This window comes from Peromyscus maniculatus, chromosome 1 (assembly GCF_049852395.1).
Source record: "Peromyscus maniculatus bairdii isolate BWxNUB_F1_BW_parent chromosome 1, HU_Pman_BW_mat_3.1, whole genome shotgun sequence".
Taxonomy (NCBI): domain Eukaryota; kingdom Metazoa; phylum Chordata; class Mammalia; order Rodentia; family Cricetidae; genus Peromyscus; species Peromyscus maniculatus.
Genome location: NC_134852.1, coordinates 117,274,777 through 117,288,901, shown reverse-complemented (window position 1 = coordinate 117,288,901; position 14,125 = coordinate 117,274,777). Strand labels below are relative to the sequence as shown.

Here is a 14,125-nt window from a genome sequence, read left to right as displayed (position 1 = left end):
CCTGTTTTTGGCTGCTTGTAATATTAACTGAGCAATCTTCACAGCCAGAGTCATCAGAACTGATTAGAAAAAGACTATACCTATCTTGAACACAAGATGAGTGCTTACTGCAATAGTCCTGGATTAACCTAGACAGGGCAGTGCTCTACTAATGTCTTAAATTTAGTTACTATTCTGCTTGGCTAACAATTGTGCCCTTGTAGATTGGGGGCTGGTTATCTTCATCTTGCCTGTGTATCAGTGCAGATTTATGAGCGTGGACGTTTATAAAATGAACATCCATAAAATCCAATGTATTTTAGCAAAGCATACCCCTCCCCCAAGGCTCATGAATCTAGCTTTGTTGCTAATCCTTTCCAAAACAAATGAAGTATAGGTATTTAATCCAAATATATTAGTTACATGTTTACCCCGATGAAAATAATAAAGATGAATACAGCAGTTTTATCACTGAGGCTATAAAATCCATTTGGTAAAATCTAATTTTTTTTTTAAAGATTTATTTATTTATTATGTATACATTGTTCTGTCTATACATATCCCCACAGGCCAGAAGAAGGCACCAGATCTCATTACAGATGGTTGTGAGCCACCATGTGGTTGCTGGGAATTGAACTCAGGACCTTTGGAAGAGCAAGCAGTGCTCTTAACCTCTGAGCCATCTCTCCAGCCCTAAAATCTAATTTTCTGCTGAGCAGTGACGGCGCATGCCTTTAATCCCACCCCTCAGGAGGCAGAGACAGACGGATCTCTGTGAGTTCGAGGTCAGCCTGGTCTACAGAGTGTATTCCAGGACAGGCTCCAAAGCTACACAGAGAAACCCTGTCTCACGGAAAAAGAAAAAAAAAAAAGAAAAAAGAAAAAAGAAAAAGAAAATAACTAATCTTCTTAGTTTGCAATTTCAGTATATCAAACTGTTCATATTTATTTATATATTTTGTTTTTCTAGTCAGGGTTTCTCTATGCAGCCCTGGCTGTCCTGGAACTTTCTTTGTAGACCAGGCTGGCCTCAAATTCATAGATCTATCTGCCTCTTTTTCAATTTTCCATTATGATGCATTTTTAGAGTTTTATATAAAAATATTGTATTGCACATAAAAGAGAAAACACACAAGTTTATCAAACTCCTAATTCACTTTGCATTCTCTTTAGGCTCATTTTTAGTTTTCAATTTTTCTATGACAAAGCAAAAGCTTGTTTCTGTTGCCAGTGTAAGTGTTTTCACTTGTAGTCTTACATGCAAGCTGAAGTGCAATTTTGTTGTAGTTTCTCACTGGGATGAGAAATACTAAAATGGAGACCAAATTAGTCTTGGCTGCACTCCTGCCTTTTGAAGAATGGCTGTATAAGGAGCTAATGTTCACTAAATGAGTGGAGAGTGGCTAAAGGTAATGCTAAACACACATTTGGCCTCCTGTCAAAAGGCCCCTGGACTCTGTTCTTTGGTAGGCTGGACATTTTCTTAGAAACCAATGAGCATCTGAGAAGTAGAATTGTATTCCTAAACTACATAGACAGCTAGAATGATTACTATCTCAAGAATAATGCCCACAGATTGATTGATGGCTACAATGATAGTCTCTTCTTTCTCTCTGTCTCTCTGTCTCTCTCTCTCTCTGTGTGTGTGTGTGTGTGTGTGTGTGTACAAGCACTCTTGTGTGGTGAATGCATGTGCATGAGGTATTAAGAGCTCAAATCTATGCATGATAGGCAAGCAATTTACTAAATGAATTACTTTCCCAGGCTGAAAACCACACACTACGTGTGGCCTCAATATTGAGATAAAGCACAAAAACAAGACTGTTGTTGTAAAGATTGAATTTTCTGGCACAAATTCAAGATTGGAGGCAAAACTGTTTTATATGTAAATGTTACTGAAAAAATATGACAGTAGATAACATGAGAGTAGACGGTGTCTTCACGCAATGGGGAAACTAGGATATATCTTATACAGACTGGAGTCAATAGGTTGATGTCTATGAAGTAGTTTGAAAATTCAAATATCAGCATGATTGACTTAAGGAACAGTAAGAGAAGTTTCAATTTACATTCAGACAAATGACACCAAAAAGCAGTCATCATAAAGGCTGTGTTCACCACATCGTAACAAATATGAACTTGACTCTGGATTTGGTAATAAAAATTCACTATGTTCTTTGTTTACTCATTTGAGACATGTCTCAGGTATCCCAGAGGCTAGCCTCAAGCATATTATGTAGTGGAGTGCTGGGATTACAGGCATGTGTCAGCAAACTCCATTTGTACAGTGCAGGCAATGGAACCCCAGACTTCGTGTGTGGGAGGCAAGCACTCTACAAATTGAGCTATAGCCCTAGCCAAAAAACACTGTAGTTTTAAACATATCAGCTCCAATTCAAGATTTATTGTGAGATTTCTTAGTCTAAGATGCTGCCATGAAGACAAGATTGAAACCATGAAGAAGTTGTTCATGATAAACAATCAAAAAGAGGCTAGGGCCTGTGATGCAGCTCAACAGGTAAAAATACTTACATAAATTTGACAACCTGCTTGACTTTGGATCCTTGGAACCCATATAAAAAGCCAGACAAAGAGGCTGGTGACTAAAACCCAGCATACCTACAGTTGATAGGGGTGGAGACAGAAAAATGCCATAGACACTCACAGGCCAGCTAGCTTGGAGTACACAGGCAACTTAAACAACAAGAGACCCTTCCTCAAAAAGAAGGTGAACACTGACAGCTGAGGCTGTCCTCTGACTTCCAAACGCATGGCAGAGCATGGCATGAACATACCCTCACATACAAAGATTAACATATATGCATGCATGCAAAAATAATTTAAAAATAACAGACTAGACCCAGCTAAGGATGTCATCACTGATACTCAATGTCTTTTTACTCCACCTATTACTGTTTCCATGATGTGCGAATTACCAACACTTTTTGGAAACCAAGTATTGTGTGGGTCAGATATTTGTTAAATTAATCTACTTATTAATATTAAATGTATTTCTGTCTGTTCAATTTTTCTGTAATTCTATCAATGCTCTTATTTTGGAAGAAGATACTTCCTACTTAGAGTGAGGAACTGAGTTATGTGCATGGATATAAAATAGAGAGCTGGGGGCTGATGGTATAACTGCTCTAGTACAGGTGGCTTCTGGTGGAATAGCCAACCAAAACTCCAGGCTCTAGAGACCAATTAATCAGATTAAAATCATTAGTTTACTAAATTAAGAAGAGCTTCAGCTCTGGGAAAATTATTCACTTCTTTGGCCCTAAATCTTATATGTAATGTAGGTATAAAAATGACACCTATTTCAGTCATTGTGAAGACTAAACTAGGTATTTCCTCATTGCCTGCTCCAATTGTCATCAGAGAGGTTTCATCCAGTAACTGATGGAAACAGATGCAGAGACCCACAGCCAAACATTAGGTCAAACTCAGGGAAATCCTGCTGAAGAGAGGGGGGAAGGATTGTATGAGCCAGAGGGGTCAAGGTCATCACACACACACACACACACACACACACACACACACACACACACACACACACACACACACACAAAAAAAAAACAAAAAAAAAAAACAAACAAACAAACAAACAAAAAAAACAAAAAAACCCAGAGTCAACTAACCTGGGCTCAAAGGATCTCAGAGTCTGAACACACAACCAGGGAGCCTGCATGGGACAACCAAGGCCCTCTCTATATATGTGACAGTTGTATAGCTTGGTCTACTTGTGGGATTCCTAACAGTGGGAGCAGGGGCTGTCCTCAAAGCTTTAGCTAGCTGCTAGATACCTATTCCTCATACTGGATTACCTTGCCAGCCCTAATATAAGGGGAGGTGCTTAGTCATACAGCAACTTGATATGCCATATTTTGTTGATATCCATGGAAAGCCTGCCATTTTCTGAACAGAAATGGAAGAGGAGTGGATTGGGGGTGTGTGTGAAGGGGGCAGAGAGGAGGTGGAAGAAGGGAATGGGATGAGAGGAGGGAGGGGAAACTATAGCCAGGATGTAAAATAAATAAATTTAATTAATAAAAATAGGATATCCACATAGTGAGTTTAATGAACTTAATTTTAATGAAAAGGTTTTTTTTATAAACAAGTATGTCACTATATAACTCTCATGATTCCTTTCCTGTTGGATTACAAAAATCTTCTCAAACTTGATTATATAAAATTATACCTATATCTTCTCAACTTTCTGGGTTTTTTTTACATTTAAGAAAATACATTTTCAAGATGAAATAATTTTATGAATGAATACATGGTGGTTAGCATAAAAATATGAATGTTTTAACGTGACTAAACTTGGTCTTGAAGAATTTAAAAAAATAAAAGAGGGCTGGAGAGATGGCTCAGAGGTTAAGAGCACTGACTGCTCTTCCAGAGGTCCTGAGTTCAATTCCCAGCAACCACATGGTTGGCTCACAACCATCTGTAATGAGATCTGGTGCCCTCTTCTGACCTGCAGTCATATATGCTGTATACAAAATAAATAAATAAATCTTTAAAAAAAAAAAAAAAAAAAAAAAAAAGCCGGGCGGTGGTGGCGCACGCCTTTAATCCCAGCACTCGGGAGGCAGAGGCAGGCGGATCTCTGTGAGTTCGAGGCCAGCCTGGGCTACCAAGTGAGTCCCAGGAAAGGCGCAAAGCTACACAGAGAAACCCTGTCTCGAAAAACCAAAAAAAAAAAAAAAATAATAAAATAAAAGAACACAAGTACTGGGCAAAAAAGAGGAAAGTGAGTTGGGGTACTGGGCTAAATGCAATCAAAATATGTTGTACGAAACTCTCAAAGAATGAATTTTCAAAAGTTAATGATTATGGTAGTAAATTTTGTCACAAAAAGAAAAAATCTATAGGGGTTATTAAGATGGCTCAGCGGGTAAAGGTACTTGCTGTCAAGTGTGATGACCTAAGTTTAATCCCCATTACTAATATGATGGAAGGAGAATATTGACTTCACAAGCTGTCTTCTGACTTCTGTAGGCATTTCACAGCACATACATGTGTTCACACTGAATAAATGTAATTTTTTTAAAAAGTTATTTAAGCCAGTAAGAGATCCCTAACTAAAGCAAAGCTTCAAACAATGATGTTTACATGTGCTTTACTATTACATACTACTTTTTTCAAAGGCGTTAGCCAGTTTAATTAGCATAAATTCCCACCTTTTCCTATTAATTTTAATATTTATATATACTTAGATATATTTCCATTTTCCAAGTGACACAGTGTTCACCTCAGGTGAGTTGAAGATTCCACTTGCCTCTATTTCATCTCATCCAATCTAGAAGGAAGGTATCTGTACCATCCCAGGCATATGCCTCAGGCCCTGTCTCCACAATTATGGTGCAGGTGCATGGAAGGAATTGTTAAACTTTTGGTGACATCTAGTGGACTATTCTTGAAGGGCAACCTTTGTTCAGTGTCGGGAAGCACACCTAACTACTCAGCTTCTTCAGCCTGTAGGGCAATTTCAAACAAAATCTAGCCCTTACTGCATACAAGATAGCTCTCTACCTCCAATCATCCTCTGGTCCATAGTTCAGGGGCCAGCGATAAAACACTTAGGTGCAGCTGACACTGCCACACCTGCCTTCTGCCACTGAGTGCTGGGAATACAGGTATGTGCTACTGTGCCTGCATCCATTCCGTTTTTTTTCTCACTGGCCCTCATTTGTTGATTTGTATTTTGGCATTCCTCTTTTCTGCTTTCCTGGTAATCAACCTCAATGTATGTCCTTAAATTAAATTAAATTAATTACTTTTAGTGATTCACATACATGTCTTTTAGCTTCATCTCTAAGCTCTCAGAAAAATTATTCTCGTGTTCAGAGCTAGAGAAAAGCAGTAAGAAAACTTCCTATGTGCTACATTTAAAATGTATTCTTGCTGGGCGGTGGTGGCGCACGCCTTTAATCCCAGCACTCGGGAGGCAGAAGCAGGCGGATCTCTGTGAGTTCGAGGCCAGCCTGGGCTACCAAGTGAGTCCCAGGAAAGGCGCAAAGCTACACAGAGAAACCCTGTCTTGAAAAACAAAAACAAAAATGTATTCTCATTTAATTCTCATAGCTATCTGGCACTCATCTTTACATCTTATTTCAGTTACTACTTCTGTAAGGTAGCACTTTCTGGTGTCCTGTGCCAATCTCTTACTGCTATTACCTCATAGTTAAATATAACAATTAAATCTGTATGTATTTGTATAATTTAATCAGTCTATAATCCCTTTTGAATCTAAGTTATGGCTACCAGGTTAACTCAGTTGGTAGAGTGCCAGCCCAGCATGCTCAAAGCCCTGTCTCATTGTCTGGCTAAGGATTACTTTCTCCAGAATGACTCCCCAACAGATTGGCCTTCTAGAAGACACGATTTTTGTAAAGTTTCGTAGGAAAACTGTTAGGCTCACTTTTTAAGACAGTTCACAACTCACTCTGTTTTAACAGTTGCTCACAGCTCTATCAGTGTGTTCCCAATATTGAATGCTGATAAGAGGGACAAATTTCTAGACTGAGGATGGCACCAGTGAGCAAATGTTGTCTCCACTAAGCAAGTGGCCTCCAGGCAAACAGGGGAAGCTGTACTGCTGCTCCCTTGCACTGCCCCCTAAAACTTCCCAACAGGTCTCTTCAGCTCCATGGGGTCATTGCTCACTGTAGTTCCTCTAGAATTAACTTTTGCACTGGATAATGACATTCCACATACATATAAATGACACATATATGTGTGACATACATATTTATTGTTGGGTCTTTTAAAAATTATTCTTGAAAGGGCTATCCTGGGACAGAGATTATCTTTAGAATCAGTATCACTGTATATACAACAGGCAGATTCTAAAAAGAACTTTTTTTTTTTTTTTTTTTAACCTCCACAGGGAATGCATGTATGTATGCAATCAAGCCTGATTCTGCTTGGTAACTTCTACATTCTGCCCCAAGGAGGAAAACATTGAGAGCAGAGTTATTGTCCCTGAAAAGGAGTATTTTAAGAAAATGAACAACACATTGCTTTTAAAATAGAAGCTAAAAGGAGGGTGGGTGTGGAAACCGTATAATTTAAAGAAAAGTTGCAGGGGCTCAGCTAGTTATAAATGGCTTCAACATTAAGATAACTATTCATTAAGTAATATTAACTGTGTAAGTTTTTCATTGCTTCCAGAATAAGTCTGGACCTAGCATGGGTAAGCATGCCTGTAGCCTAAGCACATAGGAGATAGTGACAGGAGGGACAAGGAATTCAAGGTCTTCCTAGTCTACTAGTGAATTTGAGGTTACTCTAGGATCTAAGACACTGTCTCAAAAGACAAAACTAAGCCCTAAAGGGGAAAACCTGCAACTTCCTAAGATTTGGAATTCAGATATGCAAATTATATGAGATTATGATAAACTAGCTGTAAGCCCATCCAGGGCAGGAAGGTTCTAGAAACTTAGTCAAATGCATCACCTCTACTTGAGAACAAAGGAAAATCACTGTAAAAATGTTTCATTTTATTGTTTGGTTATACACCATGTATTGTGCAATCCTCTAATTATCATATTAAAATTTCTACTGTGAAATGTTTTAAACTTGTATGTTAATAAATAAACCATAGAAATAATGTTTTTTTTTTTTTCTTTTGACTTGTCGAGGCAGGGTTTCTCTGTGTAGCCCTGTCCTGTCCTGGAACTAACTCTGCAGACGAGGATGGCCACAAACTCAGAGATCTGCCTGGCTCCACCTCTGCCTCACAAGGGCTGGGATTAAAGGCCACCATCACCCAGTAGTTTTTTTCTTTTGAATTGGACAAAAAAAAAATTTTATACACTATATTCTGATCATGATCCCCACTCCCAATTTCTTCCAGACCCTCTCCAACTCCCCATATATCTTAATTATTAAAAATTTAGTTTTGAGACAAGGTCTATGTAAAACTAAGGTGGCCTCAATTCATAATCCTCTGCCTCCACCTCAAGGGGGGTACCATGCTCAGTAAAATGTCATTCAGAAAAAAATCATAGAGCTAAGATTGACCTGAAACTTACTCTTTATCCCATCTCCTCCTTTTCCTCTGCACACTAAATATCCCTATCTTGTGTTATCACTCCAATAATGCTTTTTGGGTTTTGTATATTTATGCAATTTATACTTGTGCAATTTCCCCCTTCTACCACATACTTTATACTTACCCATGTTGATCATGTGGATCTGGTCAATTCACCTTTGCCTCTGGGTGGACCTTCATCCTCTGTGGAACCATTCCTGATAAGCTGTTTACACCATTTAAACGCTCAAGAGGGCTCTAAAACACCAGTTTTGTGCATAATTCCTTGTGTACTTGTACGTTTTCTAGGGTCTTGTCTTGAAATTTCTGGATCATGAGATACACACCTTTCAGCTTTACTAGGCACTGTCAATTTACTTCCAAAGAGTCTGTGTCAACTTCTACACCTACCAGGAAAGTATGAGTCCTTTTGCTCATTTATTCCTTGTCATTTTTTAAAAAGTATTTCCAAAGCATTCTTTTGGAAGTTATTTCAATATAAAAACATGCTTCCAATTTATTTGACATTTCACTGTTAATAGTACCTTTTATCACAAAATATCTTAATAGTGTGGAAATTATATCAACATTTTCCTTGTAGGTTTGTACTTTTGTCTTTAAGAGTTCTTTACCCACCTATGAATGCATTTAATTGTTTCACTTTTCCTCTTCAGAATTGTTTTCAAACCATCTAGAACATATTTCTGTGTATTGTGTGAGTTAAAGAATCTGACTTTATCATTTGCAAATCAACAGTCATTTTTAAAATGTCCATCCTTCCACCATTGACTTATAAAGCTACTTCTATCATACAACAATGCTTGTATCTGTAGGTGGGACTGTTTCTAGGCTCATGATTTTGGTCTATTGGTCTATTTTTGTCTGTTGATAGTAATATACAGCTTAGATTGCTAGAGCTTTGTAAGAAATCTTGATATCTGATTATACTTGATATCTCCTAATACTTTTCCTCAAAACTATTTTGGCTCTTCTTGCTCTGTACTCCATCATGTAAATTTTAGGATTAGCTATATCTTCCATTATCTTAAAAAAAGTTCCTTCATAATTTGTTGATAAAATAAAGTTACTGTCTTGTTTTGGGTTTGGCTTACCAAATATTAACATTGCATCAGTGATCAACAATGAATGGTGTTGTTATTAAGGAGGGGAGGGGAGCTATGAGAAAAATATGTTGTGACTTCAGTTCAAGTTGTACTGCTTTTTCAAATTAATTTGGCAAGATTGAGAAATTATGGTAAGTTTTCTCAATCATGAGATAACATGACTTTCCATTTGTTTAGTTCTTCTTTTTTTCTTTAGTAAATAACTTTTCCCCATAAAGATTTTAGGTAGTTTTGCTAGAATTCCTGGATTTAAAATTTCTATTTGCTGTTTCATCTTCTGGGCCACTAGGTGGCGCATCCTTTAATTCATCTACTACATTGTCAAAAAACCCACGCTCTAGGATTGTGTGTGTTGCATTCAGAACTCAAGACTTTTGTTGTTGTTGTTCAGGTGTCCAGCTGTTTCCTCGAGCAATATTACACTGAAAGTAAGTTCTACACCTTTTTCTCACATAAGCAGGGGAACTCCACGGGTATTTCTTGACCTAAGTTTAGGGTGAAAAGAGGAGACCTATGTCTCTCCTGAAGTATCTTCAAAGAAGCCTCTCTGGTCTTTCTCTGCCCAAACCCCCCCTCTTCAGTGGGGAACACTCAACAAACCCTTTGCTTTTTTCAGAGAGTTGACCCTGCCCCTTCAAAGCATTTGAGATTCTCAGATGTTGAAATGGAATCTTTCGGGGATTCTCTGACCTTTGTTCCTGAGAGGCTTCACCCCAGGGGGAAGAAGCCCAATTCTCTCCACCTGAACCAGTATCTATCTCAGGAATGGAAGTCATTATAATTCCCAAATCCACCACTGGCACATTTCTTTCTTAATTTGTTAATGGTAAAAATAAATGCTATCAACAGATAATTTTGGGTTGTTTTGTTTTTCAGCTTTGTGGTTGGCCAAATTTTAAATTTAGTATTCCATCGCTGTTCCAATCAGGTAAATGCTATTTTGGGGAGTGAGGAGACAGGAGATTCTGTAGATCCCCAAAGAAAAGGCAAAATTGGCAAAACAGTCAAACAAGTTAAAATAAAGGCCAGCATCCATTTGCTTTAGACTCATTGAGCATTGAGTGAATGGCACCTTCTTTACACAGCGTCTGGTCTAAGTGGGTTTGGTTGCTGTTTGGTTGGCTTTTAGTACTTTTAGTACAAACAGAGATTCAGTTTGAAAGACACTTTGGAATCCAGTAGCAAACACCAATTCCCCCCAACGCTTTCTCCCCGAACCCCAGTTTGGTCTGAAGGGGTAGCACGATCCTTTTTCCACTTTAGGTGGGCAAGATTTCTGTGAAAACACCTTAGAACCGCTTGCCTCATTTATCAGGCAAATTTGAAAGGGAAGAAGCCTTTAAGAGAACTATTTTGAACGACAAGGAAGACTACTACTCAGGTTCAAGTCATACTTTTAACACGAGCTTGTTGAAACGTTTAACAATTCCAAAATGAAATTAAACGGGTTTTAACTTTTTTTTTTTTTTTTTTGCCTCTCAAAAGCATAAAAATGCAGAGGAAGTTAACAGGGGTGCAAAAATCTTAAAACGGTAAAAAATAAGAAAAACAACTCTTCTTAGCACTAGTCCTTGGGTGAGTTACCAGGAAACTGATTTCTTCTTTTCTTGACTTCGGACGTGAGTCCTGAGCCCCAGCGGCCTCAGTACCTGCTCCGACCTCCCCCTCGCTCCAGGCGGCTTCCCACTCGGCCTCCTCCCCGGGGGGGCGCCCGGCGGCCCGAGCGGCTGTAGGAGTCGCGCGGGGTCGGGCAGCTTCGTTCCACAGACGGCGGCAGCCCGCGCTCCGGCCTGCCCACGCGCTCGCGGCCGCTCGAGTAGCGCTCGCTGCGGTAGCTGTCGCGGCCGCCGTAGCCGTCGGGCGAGCAGCCGCGGTACTCTTCGTAGCGGCCTCCGCCGTAAGATGGCGGCGGGCCGCGGGCAGGGCCGGCGCCGCGCGGGTCGCCGTAGCCGTCGAAGGGGTCTCGGTAGGAGCCTCCGCTAGGGTGCTCGGCGTAGTCGCGCTCGCGGGCCCCGTAGCCGTCGCGCTCGCAGTAGCCCCGGGAAGGGCATTCGTCGCGCGCGCTCGAGTGGCCGTAGTCGCGGTAGGTGTAGTCGCGCGGCGAGGGCGCGAAGTCGCGCGGGTCCCGGGCGCTCGGGTAGTCGCGGCTCGAGTAGCTCTCCCGGGGCGAGTAGCCCTCGTCGCGCGGGCCCAGGTACGGGTCGCGGCGCGGCGGCGGCAGCTCCCGGCGCGGGGGGCCCCCGTAGCCGTCTCGCCCCCGCGAGCCCGCGGCCCGCCCGCGAATTCCCGCGCCGCTGCGCGCCGGGCCCGACGGCGCGGCTCTTTTTGGCGGAGGCCCGGCCCGGCGCGGCGGTGGCCCGCGCTTCAGCGGCATCGGGGCCCGGGAAGGGCGCAGGTCGAAATCGCCCGTGTAGCCGCCTTCGTCGGCCGACCCGCCCCGGGAGGGAGGGCGCCGCGGGCCGCCGCCGCCGCCGCCGCGGCTCCCGCGCAGGCCCCTCGGGCGGCCGCGGCTGCGGGGAGGCGGGGGCCCGCGCCGGCTGCTCTCGAACACCGGCTTGGTGGCCTGGGCCACCTTGATGGCCTTACCATCCAGGGACTTGCCATTCATGTCTCGGGAGGCGGCCTTGGCGTCCGCGGGGTTCTCGAAGGTGACGAAGGCGAAGCCTCTGGACTTGGAGGTTTCCCTGTCCTTCATCAGGAGCACCTCGATGATGCGGCCATACTTGCCGAACGCCGCCTCGAGGGCTTTCTCGTCGGTTTCGAGGTTGAGGCCTCCGATGAAGAGCTTCCCTGGACGGTCGGCTTCCACCATGTCGGCGGTGGCGAGGGCTGTGGCGAGGGCTGTGGAGACACGGAGCGAGACGCGGCGAGGCACGGAACTCCCCGGCTGGTCGAGACCGCCTCCTACCGGTCGGGTGGCGCTGTGCGCAGGCGGGAGGGCGGAAGGATGGGCCGGGCGGCCCCTCAGCCACGGGCGGCTCCTGGCTGTGATTGGTCGGCAGCTCCGCACCTCAAGCGGGTGTCGCGGGGATGCGGAAACTGGTTTGTGGCCTCCGCAGACCCACTCAGCGGGCCCTGGGGCTGCCCGTCTGGGGCTCCCTCCCTGAAGCGCGGCTGAGTAAGGAGCCGTTAGGGGAAGGGAAAAATAAAGTTCCATTGCTTTTAATGAGAAGAATTCCAAAGGCATTCCAAGCCTAGTGACCAAAACGATTTTCAAAAGCAAATAAACACAAAACTCTGGGAAATGAAATTAGTTTAAAGATTTAGAACGACGTGTATATAAAAAGTTTATTAATAAGATGACAGAGTTCGGCCTCATTTTTTTTTTTAATCTTGTTTTTGCTTTTGCCCGCATGGGAAGGATGTGTTGAAATACGTGAAATAGCAGTGAGAGGAAGTCATTATATGGATTTACTCTTTTTCTTGTTTTTGACACAGTCTGCTATTTTGTTTTGCTTACCTTAGGCTGTTTGGTCTCATATGTATATGCTAAAGTAGTTTTCACGTTCCTTCTTGCCAGTTTGTAATATACTTTGTAGTAACTATGATTATCTTTTCTATTTTTCTTACTTATAGAATGATTTGTCTTTATTTTTCCTCAGCAGTGGAAAAAGTTATTCTTCTATTCTTTTTTTTTTTTTTTTGATTTTTCGAGACAGGGTTTCTCTGTGTAGCTCTGGCTGTCCTGGAACTCACTTGGTAGCCCAGGCTGGCCCTGAACTCACAGAGATCCACCTGGCTCTGCCTCCTGAGTGCTGGGATTAAAGGCGTGCGCCACCACCGTCCGGCCATGCTTCTATTCTTATTCTGTTTTCTCTTAATGTTCTCTAAGTTTATAAATTTGTTTACCAAGCATTAAGTTTATTGCTTAATCTTTCGTGTATGTACCAATATAACCATGACCCACACATCATGATGCCTAACATTCGCCTCACTGAAGCCCTCTCACCTGCTCCTGTCAGGATAGTGCCTTCCTGCCTCACAACTAGCGTCACTAATTTTTCATCTATCACAAATGAGTTTTGTTCATAGTTGATGTAGTGGTTTGAATGAGAATGGACCTATAGAATCATATATGCTTACTCACTAGGGAGTGGAACTGTTCGAGAATGATTAGAAAGTAGCCTTTTGAAAGAAGTGGAGCCTTGTTTGGAACAGTTGTGACACTGGGCACGAGCTTTAAGGTTTCAAAAGAGACATGCCAGCTGTCTCTCTCATTGTCTGCTACCTGAGGATCAGAATGTACTGTCACCTAATTCTCCAGCGCCATGCCTGCCTGCCTGCCACCACACTTCTCAGCCATGATGATAATGGACTAACTCTTGGAAGCTGTAAGCTAGCCCCTCAATTAAATGCTTTCTTCTATAAGCTGCCTTGGTCACAGTGTCTCTTCACAGCAATAGAATGGTAACTAAGCAGCTGAGTTTCTGCTAATGAGATAAATGCTGGTGGGAACCTGGATGACTATAGTGTGAGAGCTGACCACTTAACCAATGCAGTGATAAGAACTGGAGAACTCCTGAGGAGTAGGAAAGGATCAGAGGTTGAGCTACTTCTAGATTTAACTCATGCCAGGGAATGAAGAGAACCTTGTGTACCTGGAGCTTTTGTTCTCAGGCTTCTCTTAGGTAGACTTGTTTGGGTGCCTCAGTAGCCCCAAAGAGGTCATTGTAATTCGGTAGTCTTTACTAGAAATTTAGTGAAAAAGAAAGCCAACTGATTCTATAGGGGCCAAGGTGGTCAAGGTTATATATAGCCTAGAAGGTTGTGAAAGAAATGGCATCTTGCAAAAAATTCTTCTAATGGTACAGACTTTATTCCTACCTCAAGAGTGTACTCAAAATTTAAAAATCAAAACGTGTTTGTACTGCTTTGAGAACACTGGTTCAGGAGTTGGACTCAAATGGCCAAGCAGCCTAGAAGCAGAAGAAAGACTTACGGGATCATTAAGGTCTAATGCTTGTTCAAATCGGAAGCA

General features: G+C 42.2%; 2 protein-coding genes across 3 annotated transcripts in view; both read right to left on the bottom strand.

Annotated features, from left to right (window-relative positions):
• Positions 1-10,375, bottom strand: part of LOC102910455 (splicing factor U2AF 35 kDa subunit-like) — a 67,915-nt gene extending 57,540 nt beyond the window's left edge. For both annotated transcript variants that reach the window (XM_042281465.2, XM_042281471.2), the window contains exon 1: positions 8,169-10,375. The gene's annotated coding sequence lies outside the window, so the exon portion shown is untranslated. The remainder of the gene's footprint in view (positions 1-8,168) is intronic.
• A 149-nt stretch (positions 10,376-10,524) lies between these two features.
• Positions 10,525-12,286, bottom strand: Rbmxl2 (RBMX like 2). The gene has a single exon (XM_076549741.1). The coding sequence runs from the start codon at positions 11,957-11,959 to the stop codon at positions 10,790-10,792; it is 1,170 nt and encodes a 389-aa protein (XP_076405856.1). The 5' UTR covers positions 11,960-12,286; the 3' UTR covers positions 10,525-10,789.
• Positions 12,287-14,125: the final 1,839 nt, after the last annotated feature.

Bases quoted from the DNA above. Each gene is read 5' to 3' on its own strand.
- Rbmxl2 (XM_076549741.1), bottom strand. From the start codon at position 11,959: ATGGTGGAAGCCGACCGTCCAGGGAAGCTCTTCATCGGAGGCCTCAAC.